This window comes from Loxodonta africana, chromosome 9, assembly GCF_030014295.1.
Source record: "Loxodonta africana isolate mLoxAfr1 chromosome 9, mLoxAfr1.hap2, whole genome shotgun sequence".
NCBI classification, from domain to species: domain Eukaryota; kingdom Metazoa; phylum Chordata; class Mammalia; order Proboscidea; family Elephantidae; genus Loxodonta; species Loxodonta africana.
The window spans coordinates 42,898,784-42,924,847 of NC_087350.1; the positions used below are offsets into that span (position 1 = coordinate 42,898,784).

Sequence of the window (26,064 nt, forward strand, 5' to 3'; positions counted from 1 at the left end):
TTGTGTGTATGTATCACATTTTGTCTGTGCATTCATTCATTGATGGTACTTAGGTTGTTTCCATCTTTTTGCTATTTGAGTAATGCTGCAGTGAAATGGGTAAGGTATTTCTTTTTCTAGCTTTTTAAGGAAGCGCCATACCTTTTCTATAGTGGTTGTAACTATTTTACATTTCCACAAACAGTGTAAGAGTTCCAGTCTCCCCACACCTGTGCCAGCATTTGTTGTTTTCTGGGTTTTTTTTTTTATCACTGCCATCATTGCTGAGGTGAAATGGTATCTCATTGTAGCCTTCATTTACATTTCTCTAACGGCCAGTGATGATCAGCATCTCTTGGTGTGTTTTTTAGCCACCTGAGTGTCTTCTTTGATGAAGTATCTGTTCATGACCTTTGCCCATATTTTAACTGGGTTGTCTTTTTGTTTGGATCATTTCTTAATAACAACTTGTTGCCAAGAGAACTGACCAGTAACTGAACAGATATTCATTGGTCTTGGCACCCTGCTGTTCCTCTAGAACGATTTTAAATTTTAGCCTGAATTCTAGAAGGTACGCTTACTCTTCTCTAACAATACCCTAGACACTGCTAACTAGGCACAGGCAAGATCTGTCCTCACTGATGTTAATTAATCATGTTAAAAAGTACCTCTTATTAGGTAAGGTTAATTTTCCAAAACGCCCCTACAGATGGTTAATATGGCTCGTGGACAGTCATGTGGGACCACTGAGGAGTGCAGGGAGAACTCTTTGAGGAGGCAACACAGTGGAGTGGTTAAGAGCATGGACCTTGGCGTCAGATTCCTTATCTGTCACTTATGAGCCATGTGACTTTGGGCAAGTACTGATCTTTCTAAGCCCAGTTTCCTCATGTGTAAAGTGGAGATAATAATAGTATTCTTCTCATAAGGAGATTGGAGGATTGGGTGAGAAATAGCCCTAAAGCCCCAAGTACAATGCATGATACTGAAGGTTATTATTATTTTTATTGCCATTTAGTCATATCATTTAATAGCAGATGTGGAATTAGAGCCCAGGCTCAGTGACATGAACTCCAGCATCTGATTCGCTAAATCATGATCAGGGGAATGTAAGCACCTGCCTTCTCTCCAGAAATGAGAGCAAGTAATAAAATTACAAAATGAGGTGTTAAAGAGTTTGACCAATTCTAGCCTTTCCTATTACTATTTCAAGGACCAGTTTTGGTTTCAGCATTCATCCCATGAGCACAGATCACTTCTCTCCAGGGAGCTGACCACGGTGCATCTGCACATCCCCCGGGAAGCTGTGGAAGGGCATTCAGCCCCTCCTGAAGGACGTGTCCCCAAAGAAGGAACGGAGCAGCTGCGTTTCCCTCTGCTCTTCCAGGAATAAGCCGTGGTCTTTTTTTTTTTTTTTTTTTTTTAAATATCTGCCCTTCTGTTGCCTTGCAGCCTCAATTCTCCTTAAGCCTTTTCCTAGATTGAGGCCAGCCTTGAAGACTTCCTGAGACGTATAAGGAGTGGTTATAGGATCATGGGTGAGAATCATCCCAGAGTCAAACAGACAAGCGTTTGAATCCTTATTTCACTACTAGTAGCTCTGTGACCTTGGGCAGATTTTCTCTCCAGCCTCAGTTTTCACATCTAAAATGAGGAGGACACTAGTACCTATCCTTGTAGGTTGCTATGAGGTTTAAATAAAATGAGGCATCTAGTGCTCACATAGTTCAAGGTACGTAAGACTTAGCAAAGTAAGTTCTTATGCATCTTATCTCAGCCCTGAGCTCCTTACTTGATGCATACGAATGAATTGAATGCTTCCGATTTAAAGTTTGGGGCGGGGGGGGGGGAGCGGGTGGTGGGCTGGGTGCGGTCTTTGTTAAAAAAAAATGCTAAGCAAAGTTGGGCTTTCACTGACACTAAAATAAGTGGTTACCTTAGAAAACTAAATTCATCATGCCATACCAGGCTCCAGATGCTATAGATGAAGACTTGGTTTGTTTAACAAAATTTAACTTTAATTCAAAGAAAAAAGAAACGCTTTAACTAAATTGGCTACATTACTGATTATTACATGGCTATATGTGTGTGATCCATGTGAATAATAAAAAGAGTAACGTAGATCCTAGACACGACTTCTAATTCCATTTTCCGTAAGAAATACAGTATGTCTTAATTGCTGTACTCCATTTGGGCAGTTTCTCTTAGCATATGCACTAATGCTAGGCAGATAAATGTGGATTCAGTAGTTAAACCTTTTACGCCTACAGCCAGACACCTCAGTATAACGCCCCTCTACTTCACCCAGCTCGACTGAAGTTCATTGTAAATGTCCCTTCGGCACACACGTTTTTAGGCTTCTGTGAACAGAAAGCGAGTAAAGCATCGTAAAATGTATATTTCATATTTAGCTATATAAAATATATATAGCTACGTCTGGGTGTATGACTGTTCACCCGCCTACAAAGAGAATAAATTTGATCTTTCAACTTTACTGGGAAGCACTCAGAAGGTTCTAGGGACCTTGGGGGTAAAACTCAGCCCCGCAATAAAGTGATTAAAACAAAATCCTTTCACGTAGTTTGAAAATATCTTGGAAGTTAGCAGTATCAATGCACATGTTTTAAAAACACCCTCACCTACCACTGCTACCACCTAAAACTTTTTACAACAGAACTAGTTTGGCCTAGTTGTCTTAGACTCATCTGTTGCTCTTTGATAGGTGTGAAATTTTCATCTTCAGAGTACACACGCACGCTCAAGCACACACACCAGAACATGTTTTTCCTACAAGTCTTTTTTTGTTCTATGAACTATGCCTGTAAACTTACCCTAACAAAAAAATTTCACTAAGCCTCTCACTTAGTCCTTTTTGATTGCCTCGTCTCTCCGAAATCAGTAGGATCTTACAGGTAAAGGACTACTGAGTGTTTATAGAATGTTGGGAATGTGTTTTCCTAAACTGCCCGTGGCCCACTGGTTGCAGGTTAGCTTCATTACCAGTAATGCATCAGTGTGTCTTTGTGGGTGGGAGAGCCAGTCCTGCATGGTATTCATCTGCCTCCAGGGCTTTGACCCGTTCTCATTACGGGAGCATTTTACCTGTCGGGGGCTGGAGATGATGGTGCATAACTCTGCCCCTCTCTGTCTCCAGTTTAAATTTAGACTGTCCTCCCCAGAAGACAACTGAAAAAATAACCGCATTCATTCTCAAGAGGGGTGGTTTTAAAATAAAGTATTTCTGGAAGTAAGGGTGGGGGAGAGAGGAAGAATAGAAACGCTTTTCCAAAGTATATTATGTTTTCTGCCATTAACTTTTTCTTGTAGTTTACTAAAACTGACCTCATCATTTTAAACACGTGAACCTAGTTTTATCACTTTTTTCCCCTACGTATTTCACTTATATACATACTCACATTATATATGTGTGTATATGTAATTTTTTTTTTTTTTAGTTGGGAAGAAAAGATGCCTCATTTTGAAACCTAAAGGGGGGAATAAGAAAAGCCCTTTGTAATATATTGCCATATTATCACTAAATCCCCTGACAGTTGTGACACATAGGCAAGTCACCTGTCACTTAAGCTTGAGGTCTCTTTAATTTTCTCCTGGAATTCGCACCAGGCTGTCTTTAATTTGAGGCCTTTATTGGAATTCTGAAACCTCTCTGCCTCCCTGGCTCTCAGATCTATTCTGAGAGCTGTTACAGAATGTATACAATAACCAACAGAGGGATTCGGAGAGGGCTGGAGCTCTGTTTATTTAACACTCTAGAGGGATTTTTGTGCTTATTCGGTCCTGGATGCCCGGCTTTCAATATCGCTTTGACAACCATTCTGCCCTTCTCATTAATTTTAAACAGTTAAAACACAGGAAAAAGAGGAAAAAGTTTTCATTATTAAAGTGCTTTACTTTTTAATAACAGAGGATTCTGTCCGCCAGGGGAAAGGGCATCCTCGCTAATTTCACATTCATATTAAAAAAACGCTGGGAAGGTGACAGTTGTGCTGCTGAGATGGCTTAACGAAAGGAGGGCACCGAAAAAAAAAAAAAGTTTGCATTTCACATCAGTTAAGAGGGTAAAGAATCCTTGTTAATGACAATAGCAAATGTCCACTTTCGTAACACAGCTCCTGAGTGACTTTTCTCTTGACATTTTAGCAAAATAAAACCCTTAGGGGGGACCATGTACTGTGAAATCAGCTAGGCTGTCATCAGCCAAACAGGTAGCAGGAGTGATTTGACTAAACTAAAAACATTTTCAGGTTGTTAAGTCTCTATTAATCCAGAGATGAACATCGATCCAAAGAATGAGGCTTTTTCTTCTCTCCCCTTTGTTCTTTCTCTGGCAGCCTTAAAAGTGAGAGAGAAACTCTCAGGAGTGTAGGTTAGGTTAGGCTCAGTTAGCCAGACACTTGCACTTGCACCTTGTTCTCTACAAAGGTTGAAAGAAGCATGAACTGGATAGCACATGGTTTTTTTTTTCCTAGTGCCCCACATGGTAGGGTCATGGCTTAATAACACCACTGAAATGACCTCAACATTGTTGGGGAAGAACATGAACAGAATTGGGTTGGAGAAGCTGTGTTCTTTTGGATCTCACCTTTAATTGAAAACATTCGTGTGTACTTTAAGATAACAGAAAACAAAAACCACTGGTTTTTTCAGTGAGGATTTAAAGAAAGGGAATCTTTTCTCTGGGACTGTTAAAGGATGAAAAGAAAATTTTATATTTTATTAACATTTTCTATCTGTAGAGCCCTAGTGGTACAGTGGTTAAGCGCTCGGGTGCTAACCGAAACGTCGGTGGTTTGAACCCACCAGCTGCTCTGCAGGAGAAAGATGTGGCAGTCAGCTCCTGTAAAGATTTTACAGCCTTGGAAACCCTATGGGGCAGTTCTACTCTGTCCTTTAGGGCCACTATGAGTCATTATGAGTCAGAATTGACGCCACAGCAACAGGTTTGGTATTTTTCACTTTAGGGTCGTACATTGCTTATAGGTGTTACTTCTTTCAGAGGGACAGTTTGTTGCAAAGATCTAGGCAGTCTTCTGTTTGGATCTTTTGTTGTTCAGTTTGTTGGAATGGCTCACTCCTTACTGGGTTCCTGGGAACTCAGCATAGTGTAGGCACTCAGTGGTTATGGCTAAATGAAGCTAAATGAATCTGAAACACTGAAAAGTCTGAACTTCTCTAGGAATTGAGGAAGCATGCTCTGGTGTTCAAGAATCTGAGTTAACTTTTTTAAGATTGAATTTTAGGCAGGTCATTGTTGAATGCTCTTGGAAAGGAATCGTCAGTGTTCCATTGATGGGTGTTAGGGAATGGAAAAGGTTTAAGGCCTAAATAGGAGGTACAAGATTCATTTGAAAACAGCTTATGTTCAATGATGTTTTAAATGCCTGAACTGGTTGTGGAAAATTCCAAAGTATCTCTAATGGTCTCTCATTTTGAAGATGAATGATAAGAGGCCAGGAAGAAAAGTAAGTGAGCAAGTAAATAAATAAATAGAACTGATCTGCTTCCTCACAAAGCCATTCTCATCTTTGCTTGACTGTAACATCTTTATAGCTCCTCTTTTTTTCCCCTAGTAATATTGAGAGGATTACCCTTGTTGGCCCCTAGGTGGTTACTGTGTGATTTTACTGTTATTAAATCTATTATAAACTGCTTCATTATTCCTGACTCCAACTCTGTCTCTCCTTTAATCCTTCTGTCACCCTCCCAGAAATCCCGTGCCATTGGCCCCCAGGAAATCCGAGAGCGAGCCACGGTCTTGCAGACAGTATTTGAAGATTACGTGCACTCCAGTGAAAGGAGGGTCTCCTGGGCAAAGAAAGGTCAGTCAATTTCCCAGGTGGTCATGGAGTGGCTAACCCAACAGAGCACTGCCCCATCCCTGCCTGCACATCCCCAGATGGGTAGAGAGGCCAACCAGGGGTCTCTGCTTACCAGCAAAAGCCTTCTATCTCTGTCTTTCTGCAGGGTTTGGAAACAGGCACAGAAGGCTTTAAAATGATCTTGAATGTTAATTTCATCCTTCCTCATGTTTTACACAAACAAGGCTTTATCTTGGCTTACGTAAGGACTGGAGCCTTGACCCAACAACATGGATCTTAAAAAAAAAAAATCTTAGGGATCCATTTTTCTCTTTCTTTGAAAACTGGAGAGACACGTCAGTAGAAATAGATGTAGAGATGGAAATTAGAGATGAAGTCAACAACTGGAAATACTAGACCCAAGCAGTTTCCATTTGAAAGTACAAAGAAAAATGAGAAACAACAGTGCTGAGGAAGGGCCATAGTCCATGAACCCAATTCCTAGGAAATTTACAAAAGAGTTAAGTATTAGTTTAATATTCAGACTCTTCATAGGATAAATTGGCTCCTGGAATCACCAAGCATTAAGTGTGAACTTAACAGTTCACTTGGAGAAATGAGCAAGGATAGGGACAGGGGGCTTATAATAGCTGATACTTTTTTATAGTGGAATGTTCTGTTCCTTGGCTAGTGACTGACTTGTGTGCTAATGAGACTTACTCCATATTGGGGCATCCATAGTTCTTTTCTTTAGTTACCTGCTCTTTTGAGAGAAATGCCAGGCTGGCTTACCAATATAGCATCCTTTCTTTTCTTCTTTTATGAATAGAAATGCATTTTTAAAAAATCATTTATTCAGCAGATATTTATTGAATTGGGCACTCTTCCGAATGCTCGGGGATACATCGGGGATCGGAATAGACAAAAATCAATCCTTGCGTTTGTGAAGCTAACATTCTAGTGGTTGTAGGGGGTGGGCAGACAGTGAGCATTCTAAACATACATAATTACATAAACAAACAAACTAGGTAGTCTACTAAAAGATGATGAGAGCTATGAAAGGAAATACAGCACTCTGGATATCTACATCAGTTGGCACAACATAGTTCACAAAGACAAAGTTCTGCATCCTGCTTTGGTGAGTAGTGTCTGGGGTCTTAAAAGCTTGTGAGCGGCCATCTAAGATACAACTATTGGTCTCTTACCATCCGGAGCAAAGGAGAGTGAAGAAAACCAAAAACTAAGGGGACCAGTTAGTGTAAAAGGCAAATGGACCACATGAACCACAGGCTGCACAACCAACTCCCAGACCAGAACTAGATGGTGCCCGGTTACCACTACTGATTAGTCTGACTGGGGTCACAACAGAGGGTCCCAGACAGAGCGGGAAAAAAATTGTAGAACAAAAAATTAAGTCCACAAAAAACACCAGACTTAGACTGGTCTGTCAGAGACTGGAGGAACCCCCGAGACTGTGGTCCTAAGACACCCTGCTGAACTGAAACTGAAGCCATTCCTGGAGACCACCTATCAGCCAAACTATAGACAGGCCTATAAACAAAAACACCTGAGAGGGGTATGCTTCTTAGAACATTCAATTATACAAGATCAAAAGGGCAACATTTGCCCAAAAGCAAAAATGAGAAGGTGGGAAGGGGTAGGAAATCAAGACGAAAGGAAATGGGGAGAGTACTGACACATTGTAGGGAATGAAACCAATTTTCATGGAACATTCTATGTACAAACTATCAAGTGGGAAACTAATTTACTCTGTAAACTTTCACCTAATGCACAATAAAAAATTAACAAAAAGGCATCAAAACCCAGCCAACCTGAAGCCAGGGAGAAGAAGGTAACACTGGTTGTTTTATGTAGAAATGAGTTGTTCAGATTTTCAGAATGTTGATGCCACATTTGCCTGAGAACCATTTCAGGAAATTCAGATTGCATCAGCAACTCTTTTGGATTGAATTATGAGTCCCAAAAATACGTGTTAGAAGTCCTAACCTCTTGTGCCTGTAGTTATTTGGGAATGAGTTGTCTTTTGAGTGTATCTTGAGTCAATCTCTTTCGAGATATAAAAGAAATTAAGCAAGCAGAGCAGAGACAGGGGAAAACACATGCCAAGCCACGTGAAGATCGCCCAACAGCAGAAACTCAAAGAGACGAGTCTGTCCCCCCAGAGCTGATGGAGAGAAGAAAGCCTTCCCTGGGCCCGACACCCTGACGTTGGACTTCTCACCTCCTAAACTGTGAGAAAATACATTTCTATTTGTTAAAGCCAAAAAAGAAAGAAACAGAGCAAGGGAAGGGCGATCAAGGGGTGGTGGGACAGAGTGCATTTTAAATAGGGGTCAGAGTAAGCCTCACTGTGAAGTTGAGTGAAGACCTGAAGAAGGATGAGCCATGCAGCTCTCTGAAGAAAAGGCATTTCAGTCAGTGGGAACAGCCTGAGCAAAGGAATTCAAGGCAGTGTGGCTAGCAGAAGGGGAGGAGTCGCAGGAGGCAGATCTTTCCAGGGTTGCAGGTTGGCATGGAGACTTCGGGTTTTACTGCTAATGAAATGGATGCCATTGAGGGGCTTGGAGCAGAGATGTGGCATCACCAGACATGACTTCAAAAAGGTTATCTGGCTGCTGTGTAGGATTACACTCTAGGGGGTCAAGGGCAAAAGCTGGGAGACTTAAACAGAGAGTGACTAGGAGGCTGTCGTAGTCATCCAGAAAATAGATGGTCAGAACTGCTTAGTTAGCAAATAGTTTTGATTACCACCTATATACTTTAGGAAACCCTGGTGGCGTAGTGGTTAAGTGCTATGGCTGCTAACCAAAAGGTCGGTAGTTCGAATCTGCCAGGTGCTCCTTGGAAACTCTGTAGGGCAGTTCTACTCTGTCCTATAGGGTCACTATGAGTTGGAATCGACTTGATGGCAATGGGTTTGGTTTTTTGGGGTTTTTTTTTTATTATTATTATATACATTGGTACTTTATAAAAAAATCTTTTTTGCCATCATAAAACTTGACCAAATCAGAACTGTACAGAGTCGAGAGATGCGGTCCCCAGTAATTGCCCCATAAGCCACTGATATTTAATTACTGTGTATCCTTCTACAGTTTTTCCCTAATAATATCCTTTTCCAGCGTTTCCCAAAAGTAAATTCAGTAATCCCTAAGGGTTTCCCTAAGAACCTACCTTTAGATAAGTACTGGAGTATGTCTCTCAAGAGGAATAGAATATTTGGCACAGTGTAACAGTAAAGAGTTTGGTCATTTGGTGAAAGTTAGGCAAGTTCACCTTGCTGTGTGATACATGACTAGGTGGTGTGCTGATGAATTTCAGGGTTAATAATAAAAGTGCAGTGAAAAGAATTAAATAAACCCACACCATAATCTCTGACTTTGATTTTGGTGTCAGAGATATTTTGGATATTCTAGTAGGATTATAACTATTTCTGCATGACTGGGGTCCCGGGAGTAAAAGTTACTATAAGTAATACCTAGAGAAAGTGGTTTTGTTTCTTCCCTCATCCTCGTCACCGCTGAACTTGTTAATACCGAGAAATTGCAGAGATGCTTGTCTTCTGTTTACAGAGTATTGGAGCGGAGCCACTCCGCCAACACTGAAACACTGTGAAGGGAGTAAATACATTATTTCTCTTATCTGCTAATTGATTTCCACAGCAGACTGATAATGGGCTGTGACAAAACCACCTATGGTAGATGTCAGTTACCCGCTTCAAATATAAGCCTCTCCACTATTAGTTTCTCTTCTGTTACTTAGGGCTGTGAATCCTGGAGGTTTGGGAGAATATGCACAGATTTGCCACCCTAAAGGTATTGAAGTCACAACATAGGATCAGCCAGCACACCCCATAAGTTGGTACTATCTTTTGCATTTCAGTCTGCATGTGCAGATTCCCCACTACTGACTTGCTTCTCTTTTATGCCATTTCAGAACCCACCTCATGAATAATTAACAAAGCAGCTGGCTTTTGCCTTTATGGCAGAAAACTGGTTGGAAACCGGGCCAAGTGTACATTTGTTTTCCTTTTGCATTTTCTGACCCAGTCACTGTTAATAACATTTAATTGTTGTCAGTTTTCAGGAGCAGTCACCAGGCTCTTTTTCTTCTCTTTTTTTGGATTTCGTAGCTAGGAATTCAGGTGTTAAAAATAGCTGTTACGTAAGTTTGAATTCCATAGTCCTGAACAAAAATTTCAGAAAATGGAGCCCTTTACCTGCAAATTGCCACTTCTCCTGTGGTTTGATCACCTCTATCTTCAGGTCTCCCTGAAGAATAAGGGCTACGTGTGTGGATTTATGCCTGTGCTTGGAAGGGGCTCCTCCGAGTCATGGCAACTCATACCAGTGATGACAGTAGTCCTCTCCGTGTGATGAGAGGGTCAGCTGGGTCCTTTGCCAAATGCTTCGTCTTGAAGAGAAGTGTAACAGGGCTCCTCCTTTCCCACGTCTTTTGATTAGTTGTCACTGTTGATGTGTCAGATGGAAGATGCATGTATCTTTTACTCTGTCCAGACCTGTGCTCTTTTGAGATATAGGGGCAGGTTGGGAGGAGCAAGTATTATCTTTACCTGCCAGCCAGGAGTATTGCTCCTTTCCACCTCTTGATCGTTAATACCATCCATCCATCAGATACAGCTATTCCTGATCCAAAACATTTAGAAATAATCCTGGTTTTATGAAAAAGGACAAAATGCCCATGTGGGGTATTTTAAAATAGATCTCCCCCCAATTTGATTTACCTTAAATAGTTGGCTAGGAATAGGAATCGAAGACTACACAGTGCTCATTGTGATTGACTGTGGCTTCATCCGTCATCCCACATAAATGTCTACTCTCATTACTCCTCTGCTTCCCGCTTGTGTTGGCCTTGTAGCCCCTGTTCCTTCTGCATATTCTAGACACTGCCGACATGAGCCACTTCCTGCCCCTTGGAAGGTCCTACAGACAGCTGCTGCTGCATCTGAAATCCTGCTTCTCTGAGTTATCTAAACATGGGAGTCCATGCAAGAACGTGAGGACAGCCAACTGTCGCTGTCCCAGGTGTGACAGACTCCCTGAGGACAAGGAAGTTTAGTAAAAATATGCAGTGAGAAATGCTGCCTGACCAGTTGTCTGGGGAAGAAAACACTTCGTGCCATTTCTCGGCACACTCATTATCCCTGTTAAAGCTGTTAGATGGGTACCTAAGTCTCCTGGGACAGAGGCTTTCCATCCTCAGAGAGAGGGAGTGAGCATAGGTGGAAGCCCGGGGGCTGATCTACTTAAGCAGAAGAGTGGTGTGAAATGAGGAGACTTGGGCCAGGATTTGGATCAAAGAGACTTTAAAAGCACAAACTGTCAGGTTTGGTTTGGCTTGTCTTGCTCTCAGTCTGGATCTCTTAGACCAGGGTAAGCGTCAGGGGCAGGGGAGACCGCGGGGAAAGTCTCCTGGGTCACTGCAGTTGTGGCGCTTGCACCTCTGAGGACTCGGATATGGAGCTTTGTGTCTGGGAACCTGAGGTCAGAACCCTCCAAACAGTACAGACCATTTGAAGTGTTAAAGATTTTCTTTGAAAAAGCTACTCCCCAGTTATTAAAAAAAGGGGAGTACGCACAGATTTAAGACAGGGGTGCAGAGGAGTTGCCTTGGTTATTATTTCTCATCGATTGGGAAAAGGAGTTCACTTTACTCAGTAAATAGAGCTTTGATGGATTCTCGGGATCCTTCCAGGAGCTGATCTGCTAAAATGACACTTTTTATTACTGTTCATAAACGCCAGTCTCCAGGTGCTGCTGGGATATTACGTTTAAGCTGTGGGCAAACTTGCCAGTCCAGTGGCTCAACAAGCGAGGGTGAAGGAGGCTAGTGTTTAGTGCTCCTTCCATCAGAGAGTGCAGGGTGGGCTTTGGAGTGGCTGGCAGGAAGAGTGGGGCTTGGCAGTGAAGGGAGCAGTGATAGGCATGGGGAGCTGTGCTTCAGAGCAATTCCCTCCTTCCCTGTTGCAGTAAGGAAAGAGCAGACACTTAATTTTCACGGTTATTGCAAGGCCTTCAAGGGGGAACTGGGTATAGGATTCTCAAAGGAATGCAAGGTTGAGGCGTAGGTAAAACTCTACCTTCCTGGGAGCTGGGTTTTCTCTAGCCCGGGAGGGATCTAGAACAAGGATACCCTTTTCTTAGCTTTAAAATGGAACCACAGTTTCCCAGGTAGAATAGTTGATGAACATCTCTTAAGCTGTTGGCAATCTTGGAATGAACCTTTTCATGGACTATTTTAAATATTTAATAATTTCCTTTCTTTTTAATATTATTTTTCTATTTCCTTATTTACACCTCCTTCGAATGGGTAATAAACACTTTACTGGCCAATCCTGTATACTTTTAGAATGAATTTGCTTTTAAAATCCCATGAATGCCTCTGGATAGAGAAGGTAGAAGCAGGGCTTGTGGTAGAGGCAACATTTCTGGTAATACCATTCATTCATAGTAAACATATTGACATTCATAATAACCCTTTATGAATGTTTTTATATTTTGTAACACTGGTATGTATTAACTATTCCAAAAAATTTTTTCAGTTTAATTAGGAAAAAATGTTCCTAACATAAAAGTGTAATGATTTCCTCACTTTCTTAAGAAAATGATGGGCTGTCTTGCTCATTTGTTAATGTCTTCACCCATTCTCCCTTTCATTCATTTATACAGCAGACATTTATTAGGTGCCTGCTGTATGCCAGAGCCTGAGACAATAATGAAATACAAAATAGGGCCCTCCTCTTTTGGGTTGTTACAAGCTATGCGGTAGAATCTGAAATTTTATTGAATTTAAGTGATTATCTTGGCTTGTAGGTTTGGGGTTTGTTGTTGTTTTGAAGAATTAAAAAAACTACATAGAAGTATAGATTTAGGTTACTGCGTATGTTTTAACTGTCCTGGTTGGGCTCCCGTCGTCACCTGGCAAGATGAAGTTCAGGCTGGGGCAGATGTGAACTTCAAGACCCCAGTCCCGACAGCACACTCTCCCTTTTTCTTTCAGCTCTGCAGTCCTTCATCCGAGCCTATGCAACCTACCCCAGGGAGCTGAAGCACATCTTCCATGTCCGATCACTCCATCTTGGACATATGGCTAAGAGCTTTGGGCTAAGAGATGCTCCCACAAATCTTAGTGTCTCAGCTCTCAAGAAGAGGAAAGCAAACCTGAAAAGGTAAGATGAGCAGAATTGTCCTGTAGCAAGTGGCAGAAACTCGGATGAGTGTAGCGAGCCCTGTTCAGATTAGCAGCAGTGAGATGATAAGGTCCACTGCAGTGCTCAACGGAAACACTTCCATCTTTGGTTTTTGTGGGAAATTGTTACCAGCAGCTGCCCTTCTCTCAATATAAGTGCTCAGAACAAGAGAAAAAAATATATAATCTTGGTATTTTTAAGGCATCTGCAGAAATTCAGCAATGTCTCTGTCAGGTCCAAATGTAGTAGGAATATTAGAGCAGCAAGACAGAGGTGTTGCAGTAGAGTAAGGAGGGCACTAGCCACAGTCAGTGCTTCAGATGTGCTGTGGCCACCGTGGGGAGCATCTGAGACTTGTACAAAGACTCACGATGTGTTTCATGAAATTAGCCCCTGTGGCATACCCTATAGTGAAATGGGAGGGTATGAGTACCCCGCAGAGCTCTGCAGATTTGCGGGAACTGGTGAAGCTGGATAGGTCCAGCTGGATGGTTCCAGGGAGTTAGTGTGGGCTGGTAACATAATGGTTAAGTGCTTGGCTGCTAACCAAAACATTGGTCTTTCAAATCCGCCAGTGGCTCCATGGGAGAAAAGACCTGGAAATCTGCTCCCATTAAGGTTACAGCCTTGGAAACCCTATGGAACGGTTCAGCTCTGTCTTACAGGGTTGCTGTGAGTTTCAGTTGACTCCACTGCACACAACAACAGTATTAGATTATAGCCCAGGGTGTCATTCTCCATGGTGCTGACACATGTCTCCAGGCTGAGCACTCTTGCAGGCAAGAGCAGAGGACTCTTTCCCTCCCAAAGAAAGTGTGTATTCAGAACTGACCAGTAGTTCTGTTGTCGTTATTAGCTGCCATCAAGTTGGTCCCAACTCATGGCAACTGCATGCACAACGGGATCAGACCACTGTGATCCCCATAGGGTTTTCATTGGCTGATTTTTGGAAGTAGATTGCCAGGCCTTTCTTCCTAGTCCATCTTAGCCTGGAAGCTCCTCTGAAACCTGTTAAGGATCATAACAACACGCAAGCCTTCATTGACAGATAGATGGTGGCTGCGCTTGAGGTGCATTGGCCAAGATTCAAACCTGGGTCTCCCACACAGAAGTCAAAAATTCTACCACTGAACCCTTTGACCAGAGGTTCTAGTGAGAGGAGAGTCAGAGTAAGACACGTTACCCTGTAGACCGGAGGATGGGCTCTCAGTCCGCGTGAAAGTTCCATGACATCCTGAGATGATTTCCCTCAGCAAACTACATTTGCAAAAGGTCTTTTTCTCTTTGAAGACAAGATTTTTTTTTTACTATTAGTACCTAGAATATTATAGACACCATCAGCTGTTCTTATGGAGGAGCTTTGGGATAGATTGCCATCGTCATTTATGCAACCTTTGTGTAGGAAGAATACACTGAATAAATGCTTAGGGGCACAAAGACTTTTCTTTAGCCTCAGTTTTATTATGGAACCCTTAGATATTCTGGACAATTATTTCACATTACATATTCTTCTTTCTGCACATTAATTGCAAATGCTGTGATATACTTGCCCTGACTCTGAGAATCTTAGGCAATACCATGCTTTCTTCCATGTTCCAGCACAATGTCTCTCTTGCTCAGTCACTGAGAAGTGTTGATTACCCCATCAACCTTGTCAGGACTCAACATCTCTGGTGTGAAGTGGCAAAGAGAGAGTGACCACCTGTTCTGGGGAAATGACCATTGGTCCTGGAGTCAGGGAACTTAAGCTCCAGCTCCATTCTGGTGTGGATTTTGGACCGTAGTGTTTCCTTAACTACAAAAGAAAGAAGAAAATCCATGTCTTAGCTGCTTTATAAGATTGTTCTGAGGATCAAAATTAGGTGGTACATGTAAATATGCCTTTTGAACCATAAAGGGCCCATACAGGTGAAATGTCATAGGACAGAGAGCTAGAAACCAGATGGGTTAAGATTCAGGAACATCCAGCTTGATCTGTCCTGGGACTGGCATCTAGACGGCTCTTTACAATGGCTAAAATTTTGCCTAATTCTAATTCCAGTTTTGGGATTTTTTAGATGCTGGATTTTTTTTCTTGTGTTGGCACCTCTCATATAAGACAATAGCCCGATAAACCTGTGAGGCAGTGACTACTTCTCGACACGCTGCTGTTCTGCAGTACCTGAATGAGGGTGGGGTAGACAGCTCTGGTGTTTCGCAGGCACTCCTGAGGTCCCGAGGTGCGGGGCAGAGCACAACCTGCTGCCACACAGTTGGCCTGGGCAGAGCTGCCTGTGCAGAGACTTGGGCCTGCCCTCGACTGGAGCAGGCCCCCTCCCAGGGGCAGAAGACTTTTCAGATCCTACTCCCAGATACACGCAGCCATGCCAGGATTCAGACTGCGGTGACCAGAGTTAGTTCCCTATCTTTGCATTTAGTGTAGCTTGTATCTGCACGTATAAACTTTGATTTTGAGTGTGTAACAAAACCACAGGGCTTCTCAGTCTGTATCTGATTGTGACCTTCTTATAATATGGAAGCCTGACCATCATTTGATCATCTCTAAAATGTTGATACTTCGAGATGGTAAGAACTTCCTTTTAAGAAATATATATCTTTGTTTATGCCTCTCCCCTCAAATAAATGCAATCCTGATATTTTACTTTTAGCAGATGATCTACCTCGATGACTGGGAATTTCATTAGCAAGTGTTAATCCACATGGCAGCTCTTCAGCTTGGGATGTCTTCAGCTCTTACCCAGATCCTGGAAAGCAAAGCGGGGAGGCAGGGAGGCAGTTGGGAGGGGGAATTGGAGACAGCATTGTCCTTACCTTGAGAAACCACTAGGGAGAGAGCAATCCGCTGCCTCCTGCTTCAGCTGACCCTCACTAGCAGATGGGCACCAGGACTACTATACCCCTGTGAGCAGGGGATTTAACAGGGCTTTATTTAGGGAAGAATGGGCTGATTAGCCGATAAAGAGCATGTAAGATGGTATGGGGCAGCCTTTGATGTCTGGCTGGCGCAGCAGGGAGCTGGGTGGTGAGTGACAGCAGTGTGTCACAGGATTACTCCTCTCGTGACAATGCCGCTCTCTGTTCTTGCCATGTCACCACTCTGTTCCAGCTACCTTTTCCGTTGTTATGCCCTTCTTTCGAAGGCATTTCTCTTGCACTCCTTACATGCTCCCGCCCCACCCCTGCCTGTATAACGCAGACGGGCACTCAAGGATACAGTAGGTACCTTTTTTTATTTGGGGAAATCTTGTCACTCCTGAAGGAAGAATGACTTTGCAGCTAATCTGCACATGGACCGTATAATTGTGGTCAGGGTTAGTGGCAGAGAAAACTTGACAGATTTTCCACACCTCAGTCAGGGCTCAAGCAAATGCCAGTTGCTGCTTTTTGAGGACTGGAAAGAAAGTCCATTAAACCCCGCAAAGTATGGAGAGTTAGGCTGTGGCCACAATTATTGTTCTGAGCTGAAACGTCTCCTCTGAAATCCATCTGTCAGGAAGGAGAATGGGTCCCTTATGTTTTATATGGGTGAATAAAATAATAGCACTAAATTCTCTAAGCTATTCAGCATTCCATTTTTGGTGTTTACTGCTGAAAATAATTATATATTATGTGCAAAGCTCTGCTGTCTGCAAACCGAATCCATCAGACTGTAAAAGAAACCTTCCCTTTAATCACCTGTCATACACCAAACAAGGAGTTCAGATGGGGTGTTAAAAATATGACTCAAGGTCAGGTTAGGTTAGGAGACTATTAGACACTTCCGTGCAATGACAAAGGGAATTTTTATCTCATGTGCCTCTTTTCCTTTACTTGGCCACTTTTCAGAAAAAGAAAATAATTAATGTCCACAAATGAGATCTTAATAACCAGGCCTCTGTCTACCTTTTCAGTCCTCAGTTCTGAAAAGAAACACTAAATGTCTTCCCCCTACATACAGAAATACAGTCATAGTCACAAAAACTCTTCTGACACCTACACAGAAACCTGTCAAACAAGCCCTCCCCTCCAAACACCTGCGTACATGCGTACACAGATAGTTGGTGATACCGGTAAAATATTGGATGGTCCCTTAGGAATATCCATCACAAGACCAGCATTTTTCTCCCATGGAATGCAGCTCTTATTTAGAAGCTGTGTAGACCCAGCAGTTGCTGAGATGCAAAAGTAATACACCTTCCACACTCCTGTGCCTTTTCAGGATACACGGTCACCTAACACTGTCGGCTAGGGAAGGCCAGAGCTATCTGTCCAGGCAGTGCCACACAGGGCTAGAACGCCTCCGGGAATGGAGAGAGGCATGCCATTGAGGGCCACAGGTCTCTTATTTGTCTGACACTGTAAAAAATGGTTGAAGGCTAGCAAAACAAATGCGCCTTAAGATGGTGATGGTGTCATGGTGATATTAAAGAGCGAGTCTGCTGTATAGGGTGGCTATCAGTTGGAATCGACTTGACGGCAGTGGGTTTGGTTTTTGTTTTGTTTTGTTTTTGTTTTGTATCTTGTGTAAATGACATGCTCTACCCAGGCAGTAAAAAAAAAAAAAAAAGGCAGTACTTTCCCCCAAATGGTGTAGTTTGTAGAGCTCAGCTGCTAATCAAAAGGTTGGCAGTTCTAATCCACCAGCCACGCCTTAGAAACCCTGTGGGGCAATTCTGCTCTGTCCTATAGGGTTGCTATGAGCCGGAGTCGACCCTCCAGCAACAGGTTTTTTGTTTGTTTGTGCTTTCTGATTGGTTTTACCCATGGCTTTTCTGCATCTGTGTCTCTTTAGCATTATTCTTAGCACCCAGAAACATCCGGGACATCTTCATTACCAGTAATTCCATCGTTTTTATTCCTCTGTTCTCACGTCCTTTCTTTACGATTACTGGAGGAACAACAATCTGAATTGTTGACTGTTCTTGAAAGAAGTGCAGTTTTATTTGCATCCGTTTACTGAAACCAACCTAGTTAAAGTGTTACCTGGTAGTTCCTGATTTTACCAAATAGGTAAATAATCCAAAAATAGCTGGGACACTCCTTACTCTTTAACACTCAATAGATGGTGTGCGGGGTCAGTACTGAACAGGCTGTGGTCACTAGTGAAAGGTTCCCTGGGGCTGGGCTTGCTTGGTTCTGCCCTCACATCTGAACTACCCTGTGCCCAGAGGCAAGTTTGCCAAGCACTGCAGAGCATTTCCTTAACCTCTGTTCCTTCTAAAGTGCAAGAAATAGCTGATTTCTAAAAAGAGTTAACATTCTCTTGGAAGGCATACTTGCTAGTCAGCCCTTCTTTGTAGATTGGACACAGGTTTGTCAGTCTTTTCCTGTCTGAATTGTCACAAATGCCTTATCACTGAAGTTCCAATTGGAGATTTTGCAAAGCTCCATTTTTTTTTTTTTTTACATTTTCCATCTTTGAAAGCCTTTGTTAAGATGTTCACCATGATTCTCACCCTTGTTCATTCAGTAATTGTTCAATAACTAGAAAGAGCTTGCTGTGTAGTATAGTACTATAACTTGAGAAGTTCATACCCTCATTAGCGCTCTCTCTTGGCCTTCCCCCTGGTATTTTAAATGCTGACTAAGGGAGTGTTGCTCAGTGTTGAAGAGCCTGGGTTTGCATTCACTCAGACGTCTGATTTGAGTCCTGGCTGGCCCGCTTACCTCTGTGTGCCTTTGGACAAGTTACTTGGCCTCTCTGTGCCTCAGTTCCCTTGTCTCTCAAATGGAGATATCAAACCTCACAGTGTTATGGGGATCAAACCAGATGATGAGAATAAAGGATGGACACAGGTCTGGCCCGTGAATAAGTGGGAGCACTTGTCAGTCTTGATAATAATGACAGTCTGATTGTGTTCGTTCTTTTCTTCTGACGTCATTATATTTACAACTGCCCCTAGAATAGAGAGAGCTGAAAGTGTAGTTAACTGGCAGCCTTTTAGCACCCTTGAACTTTTCTTCTCAGGAACAACCTTGAAAACACGGACCGGTTCCCATAAAGACTAGCATTAAGAAGCTGCAGCTGCATCTCCCTGTAAAGCAATACTCTCATCATTAGGAGCAGCTTGCCTGCCAATTTTTATGTGGCATTTACAACCTCCCTAATATCACTTAATTAGCTGAAGGCAAACCTGGAGTCTTGCCCACTGTGAAAATTTCCTCAGTTTCATTGAGCCAGTTATCATTCTATAAAAAGACAGATTGGACCAAACATGAGCTCAGAGGCTGGACAGAGCCACACTTGGAAACGTGGGGATTTCTCTGTGTAAATGCGTTGCCCGTGAGTCAGTTCTCTTCTTACTCAGCCTCTCGGCAGCATTCAGCACTACTGACCCTCCTGGCCTCCTTGCTTCCCAAACACTGTCTCTGTGAATGACAGCTCCCAGCTCCTCAGCGTCATCTCACCTTCTAAAATAGTCTCCCGCCCGGTCTCCCTGCAGCCTGTGCTCTCACAGCAGCCAGAGCCTCTGTAGCCCTCACCCCGTCGGGCCTGTTTAGAACCTTTCAGTGGCATCCCAGTTCTCTAATCATTAAAAACAAACACGACAACAGCACAGCAACAAGTCCTTATAAGGCCCTGTGTGGCCTGGCCTTTGCTGACCTTTCAGTCTCGTCTAACACCTCACTGCCCTCACTGTGCAGGGCCTTTTCCAGAGCTTTCCTGGGCCTGGGATTTTCTGCCTCTCCACTCCATCTTTGGAGCTCCTCGCTTCCTCAGGAGTCTTCTCAGCCCAACCTGACCAGGCAGCCACTCTCCCACCTCTCGCTCTAACACTTGTCATGGTAGCAAGTTTACGTTTGTGTTGTTATTTGTGTTTGTGTTGTTATTTGTGTTTGTGTTGTTTTTTGTGTGTGTCTTTAGTGTCTGTCTCCTACTCTGGAACATAGCCCATGAGTAGAAACCCTGTCCAGTTTTTGCTTATTGTATCGCCAGCACCGACCATGGTACCTAGCACCCAACAGGTGCTCAATAAATATTTTTGAGTGAATTAATGGAACCTGAAAGCATTCTGTAATTCTGAGAGGAAGCACAGAAAGGGAAAGAAAGAGAAAAAGAATTATTCTGACATCAAAAAGAGGTAAATGCCTCTTTATTGTTCAATAAGTCCTGCAAAAAAAACTATTGCTTTCCATTGGGAAGTTGTCCCCAGAGCCCTGCCTTCTACTCGGCAATCATAGTTTCTCCTAAGAGAATAAGCGTGAAGTTGGGATTTCCTTCCTCTTGGCATAAAAACCATCCCTAAGGACAACAGTACCCTCTGCGGAATGCCCAGCATGGCTGAGGCCCTGGTTGTTTCCCTGACTGCCTGTGTGGAGGTGATAGGATTGGCCCACAGAACCTAGTGGTAAGTGGGTTCTGGATCAGTCTCTGCTCCTCCTTGATGAGGCCAGAGCAGGCATCCAAAGAGAAGGTCAGATTTTGGCTTTAGCCTAAAGACCAGAGAGAAGCAGTTAGGACCACTGGCCATAGCTATGAGGACAGATGTGCTATGGGGAAACAGACTCTATTCTCAGAATCTGCTGGGGAGCTATATAAAAGTACGGATGCCCAGGCCCCAACACAGGAGACCTCGATTCAGTAGATATTAGGTGGGGCCCAGAAATCTGCAGGTTTTTAAATAAGCACCCCAACACGGGGAAGCTCATAGGCGGCTAAGTAGAATTACACTAAAATGAAGATAGAGATGATCATGAACTTGGCTACCAGATCTCAAAAATCTAGACACAGGGACAATCCCAGGAAACTTGGAAGAGTATGGTACTCAGGACAGGTGATGGAGTGTCTTCCTTAACACAGTAGGGCATTAAGGTGCTGGCTAAAATATAACCATGGTGCAAAGATGAGTTAAGATTACTTAATAATATTAGTGTGGAAACTGGGTGAACTGCACAGATTGTAGATAAGGGTATATTCTAATGGCCTTTCTGTCAAGGGAGACAATATGTTGACATTGAAGTTCACACTGAGTAATCTCTTTGGACTATCAGTACTGAGAAGAGGAATAAACTCTTGTTCAGACTGGAACAAGAGACAGGAAGTTTTCTCTGGACAGTGATTGGGTTTCTTCTGGGTAGAGAACACCTGGCACATAGTAGTCGCTCATAGGACTGTTTGTCAGATGAATTCATTTGTTGACTATTGAGTTTGCCCAAGTCCTATTCACAGTACAACTCCAAATGGGTTGCATTCTGCAGATGTATGCTCCAGTGGAGGATTTGTCCCTTTCCCCTCTTGGCAGACCCCATGAAAATCCAGTTTTAATTCCCTTCCTTTCTCTCTGGGCTCAGGTACTGGCGGCCCTACTCTTCAGTGCTCTGGTTTAATTACAGCCGAGCACATGTAGCTTTTTACATTTGGCCTTTTGCTTCTACCACCATTTTTTTCTATCTGACACCATGCAATTACCAGCTTTCTGCCTTCTCATGGAGCAAACCCACCCTTGTCCCCACCCAGCTAATGAGGCGATTAGAGGGATTTCACAGTGACCCCGAGCTTCCTCCACACCTGGGTCACCTGCAGACAGCGGGAACCACAGGGTGTGCTTTCAGTCAAGCAATCGGCACTGACAACAAAGAACAGGAACCCACCCAGCCTCTCCTGGGAGGTTGCAGGAGACAGTCTGTTCACTGCTGTAGCCTTCCAAGCGCTGGAATGAGAAGATGTGGCTGGCCTAGCAGATAGCAGATGAGGCTGCATGCAACAGGAGATTACCCACCTCATCGTTAGATTGTCCTTGCTCAGAATTCTTCTGTTTCATTTCATTTGAGAAATCAAGAAAGTCCTCCAACATTTCCCTTTCACCACTGCAAGGAGGGGCCTTGCTACACACAGTTTAGTTTTAGTCATCCTCAACCCCTTCTGTGTTAGAGCCTATGAATTACTGTTTTTCTTCTTTTTTTTAATCTAGCTACATTTTATTTAGCTCCTTTCTGCAATAGGAAGGTTTATATCTTCAGCCCCTCCACATTCTCTGTTCTTTAATGGTGCCAGAGCCTTTCCATTTTGTTATGACCTATACAGAATGACTCTGGGTCTTTTTCAAATGTCATCTTTGCTCTGGTCCTGATGTTATAGCAGCAATCTGTAATGTAACTCTTAACTACTTAATAGTCAAGAAGAGGGATGCATTTTGGGAATGGACCTCTCTGACCCAAGGTGTGTGATTCTTTTTGCATGTTTGTTTTAACTTCTTTAGCAGCAGCGTCGCCCTCATCATCATGATTATCTCTCTTAAGGGATTATGTGTGCCCTTCACTGTGCCGAGTGCTTCATGTACATGATCTTATTGAGACCTCACCGTGTCCCTGTGAGGAAGGCAGTATGTCCAGTTACCAGTGAGGAGACAGACCTGCCCAGTCTGGTGGCCACAAGTCCGAGTGACCCTGGATTACACGCTCCTAACTGCTTCACTTTTCTGCTTCCTCACATACCCCTTTTGGAAGCTGCCAGTTTGTAGAATCAGTATTGGGCAAAATGACAAATTTAGAACCCTATTAAGGACATTTTTTTTTATATGACCAGATAGTTTGCCAGCCATGCAACCAAAGAAATGGACTTAAAGCAGGAAGAATTTGATTTGGAACCATCAGAGAAGCATGTTCTGGAGTGGAATAAGTAGAGGCAATTATCTCAAGAGATCTTTGGGAAGAGACAATTATATGCAAGTCCAGATCCAGTTTTTTCTCTAGTTCCCTTCCAATTTTAGAAGCAGAACAGTGCAGTGGAAGAAGCACAGGCCTTGTTGTCAACATTTCTCAGTTCAAGTCCCAACTCTAGCGCTCAACAATAGCTTATCTGTCAAATGTGGGCACCGTGGGTGGTTGTAGGGTACAGTGAAAGGTGAACGTGCAGCATGTGACAGTGCCGAGCTTACAGTGGTTGTTCAGTAAATCTGTTTCCTCTACCCTTTCCCACTTTCCTGTCTCAGTCTATAAATGAAGAATGAAAACTTCATAGACTCTTAAGGGTGGAAGGGCCTGAAGGTTGCCTGGATCTGCCTCTCCTGGCCTGATTCATCATGTTGCATTTCCAATCTTTGTGCGATCGCTGCCCCGCCCTCCCAGCAGTGGGACCTGCTGCTTCCCAGGGTGCCCATGCCATACCGGACCTTGAAAGTTAGCTCCTAAAAGTGAACCAAAACTGACCACTTTGGACTTCCGCCCTTTGGTCTTATTTCCACTCCTTGGTCTTTGTGGAGTTCAAATGCTGTATGTGCATGACTTACAAACATAAAAATATAAGATGTTGTTATCACCGATCCACACAGTCCACGTGACATTGTGTCAGATACCTGATGACGGCTTTTCATCTTCCATGCTATTAATAATAATAGTCAACATTTAAAGAGTGCCATTGCAGTAGGCACTGTGCTAAGTGCTTTGATACATTATTTCATTTAAGCTTTACAACAGCCTCTGGAGATATCATTATCCGCTTTTTGTTAGTGATCAGACCGGCAAAGAATAGAGTAGGGCCATCCGTTTTAGAGCCTGCACTTCTGTTAGTGCAGCTAATAGTAACAGCAAAGATCGTAGCCATCACGTGCTGAGATGCAGTGCTCAGCACCACCCAGGCACAGTGCTGTGCTGTGTATTACCTCGTTTTGCCCTCACAACTGTGCTTTGTGATTCTTGTATTATCCCTGTTTTACAGAGGAGAAAACTGCCCACAGTTCCACTGCTATTCACAGGGTGGAACTGGGATTCACACCCAGGCCCCCTGGTTCTAACCGTGGCAGCTTCTCACTTTCTTGGCATCTGGGTCATTCTGTGGCTTAGGTTGAAACTTGACAACGAAATTCCTGCATTTGCTCCTGTGATAGTTCTTTTTTTGACCCAAGAGGACCTTGCATCTGTCCCAGTTCAAATTCACTTCTTAACGTAAGCCCATCCTTTTGGCCTATTAGTATATTGTGGGTACCCTGTCATCCAGTGTATTAGCTGTCCCTGCAGGCTTCTTTTCATCTACACATGTGATAATTATGCCTTAATATGACCCAGTATCATCTAAGTCATCCATAATAATGTCATACAGAACAGACCCAGAGGGCTAAGCTCTGGGGTCTGGTGCTGGAATTCTGCCCCTAGTTTATCAATTTCAATCAGTAGTTTCAGGATATAGTCATACTAGCTACAGATACACTTGATTGTTTCCGTATTGGCACTCTGTTTTTCCATCTAAATTATAATTCATGATATTTTTACAGAGAATTAAAATTTATAAAGCACTCTAACCTGCTAGTTCATTTAACCTTCATATTAGCCCCATAGTCCAGCATAGACCCTATTTGACATAGGAAACTAGCCTTAGAGAAAGCTGTTAAGTTTTTAAGGTCATCAGATGGTAGAGCTGGGATTCTAACCAAGGTGATCAGAAGTCTGGTACCCTGCCCTTTTCTTAGCCTGCCACCCCTGCCAGGTGGTATCCATGCTTAAGTTCTATCAGAGCTTCTTCAAAAGTTTTGGTAATTGGCAAGAAATGGGCAAGGGCTTGAACAGACATTTCACTAAAAAAAAAAAAAGGAGATATCCAAATGGCCAATAAGCACATGAAAAGATGCTGAGCCTCATTAGCCATTAAACCAAAAAAAAAAACCAAACCCGTTGCCACGGAGTCAATTCTGACTCATAGCGACCCTATAGGACAAAGGAGAACTGCCCCTTATGGTTTCCAAGGAGCACCTGGTGAATTCAAACTGCCGACCTTCTGGTTAGCAGCTGTAGCCATTAGAAAGATGCAAATCAAAACCACAGTGAGGTACCGCTTCACTCCCACTGGGATGCCTAAGATCAAAAAAACTCAAACAAACATTGATGAGGCTGTGGAGAAATTGGAACCCTCACCCATTGCTGGTGGAAATGCAAAAAGGTACAGCGGCAGTGGAAAACATTTTGGTGGTTCCTCAGAGAGTTAAACAGAACAGTCACATGAGCCAACAATTCCTCTCCTAAGTGTATACCCAGGAGACTTTAAAGCAGTGATGCAAACAGACATGTGTATACCAGTGTTTATCGCGGCACTATTCACAGTAGCCAAAAGGTGGAAACAACCTAAAACGTCCATCAGCAGATGAATGGATAAACAAAATGTGGTACGTACATACAATGGACTGTTAGCCATAAAGAGAAATGAAGTCCTGATACATGTTACAACATAGATGAACCTTAAAAACATTATGCTGAGTGAAATAAGTCAATCACAAAAGGACAAATATTATATGATCTCACTTATAGAAACCAAAGTTTATTCAGGGACGAGAGGGAGGGGGGAAAAAGGGAGTCATTATTTAGGAAACAGTGAGTTTCTGCTTACGGTGATGGGAAATTTGGCAGCAGTTACGGGTGATGGTTGCACAAAATGATTAATGTAATTGATAACACTAAATTGGACACCAGAAAAATGTTGACTTGGCAAGGTGTTATATATATTTTTACAGCAATATAAAAAAAGGTTTTGGTGATTTGAGCTAAATATCTCAACATCCCCACCCATTTCTGGGATACTGACTCAGCTCTTCATCTTTAGACGTAAGCCATCTCTAAAGGTTCTAACTTCCTCTCTCCCATTGCACACGGCTTTCCAGGCAGCACATCAGCCTTGGCATCAGTGGGCATTTATTACCTATGATCTGTGCTTCCTAGCATTGTGCCCACCTTTAGCCCAGGGCTAGGAGTTCTTTTCTGCTCTTCACTGAGTCTTGTTCTTGGGTGTAAGGGTGAGATCCACTTTTCATCTTCGTCTGTGTCCACAAAGCCACTCGCAGAATTATGCTGTAATATCCGCTGTTGGAAGATAGGTATAGTAGGGCTCATCCGGAATGGCTATCCTCTGGGCCCTGGTGGTCTTACAGAAGCTAGACTTTGTGTGATACTAAGAAATCACAAAGAAGGCATCCCTAAAATGCTAGGCCCAACAGCGTACATCTTTGTCAAAACTGAATCCAAAGGTTGAATGAGTCTTGATGCAGTTCCTCTTCAGTCAATGACCGTAAAAGGATTGATAGCATGTTCCCCTTCAGTAGGCTACACTGTCATCCCATGCTAGATGAGTCTTTG

At 43.0% G+C, this 26,064-nt stretch overlaps 1 protein-coding gene across 1 annotated transcript in view; it reads left to right on the plus strand.

The window, feature by feature from the left end:
* The window catches only part of DDX31 (DEAD-box helicase 31), an 85,126-nt gene that overhangs the window by 51,870 nt on the left and 7,192 nt on the right, over positions 1 to 26,064 (plus strand). The window contains 2 exon segments of the mRNA XM_003407408.4: positions 5,708 to 5,819; positions 12,837 to 13,005. Coding sequence (XP_003407456.3) covers positions 5,708 to 5,819; positions 12,837 to 13,005 — 281 coding nt within the window.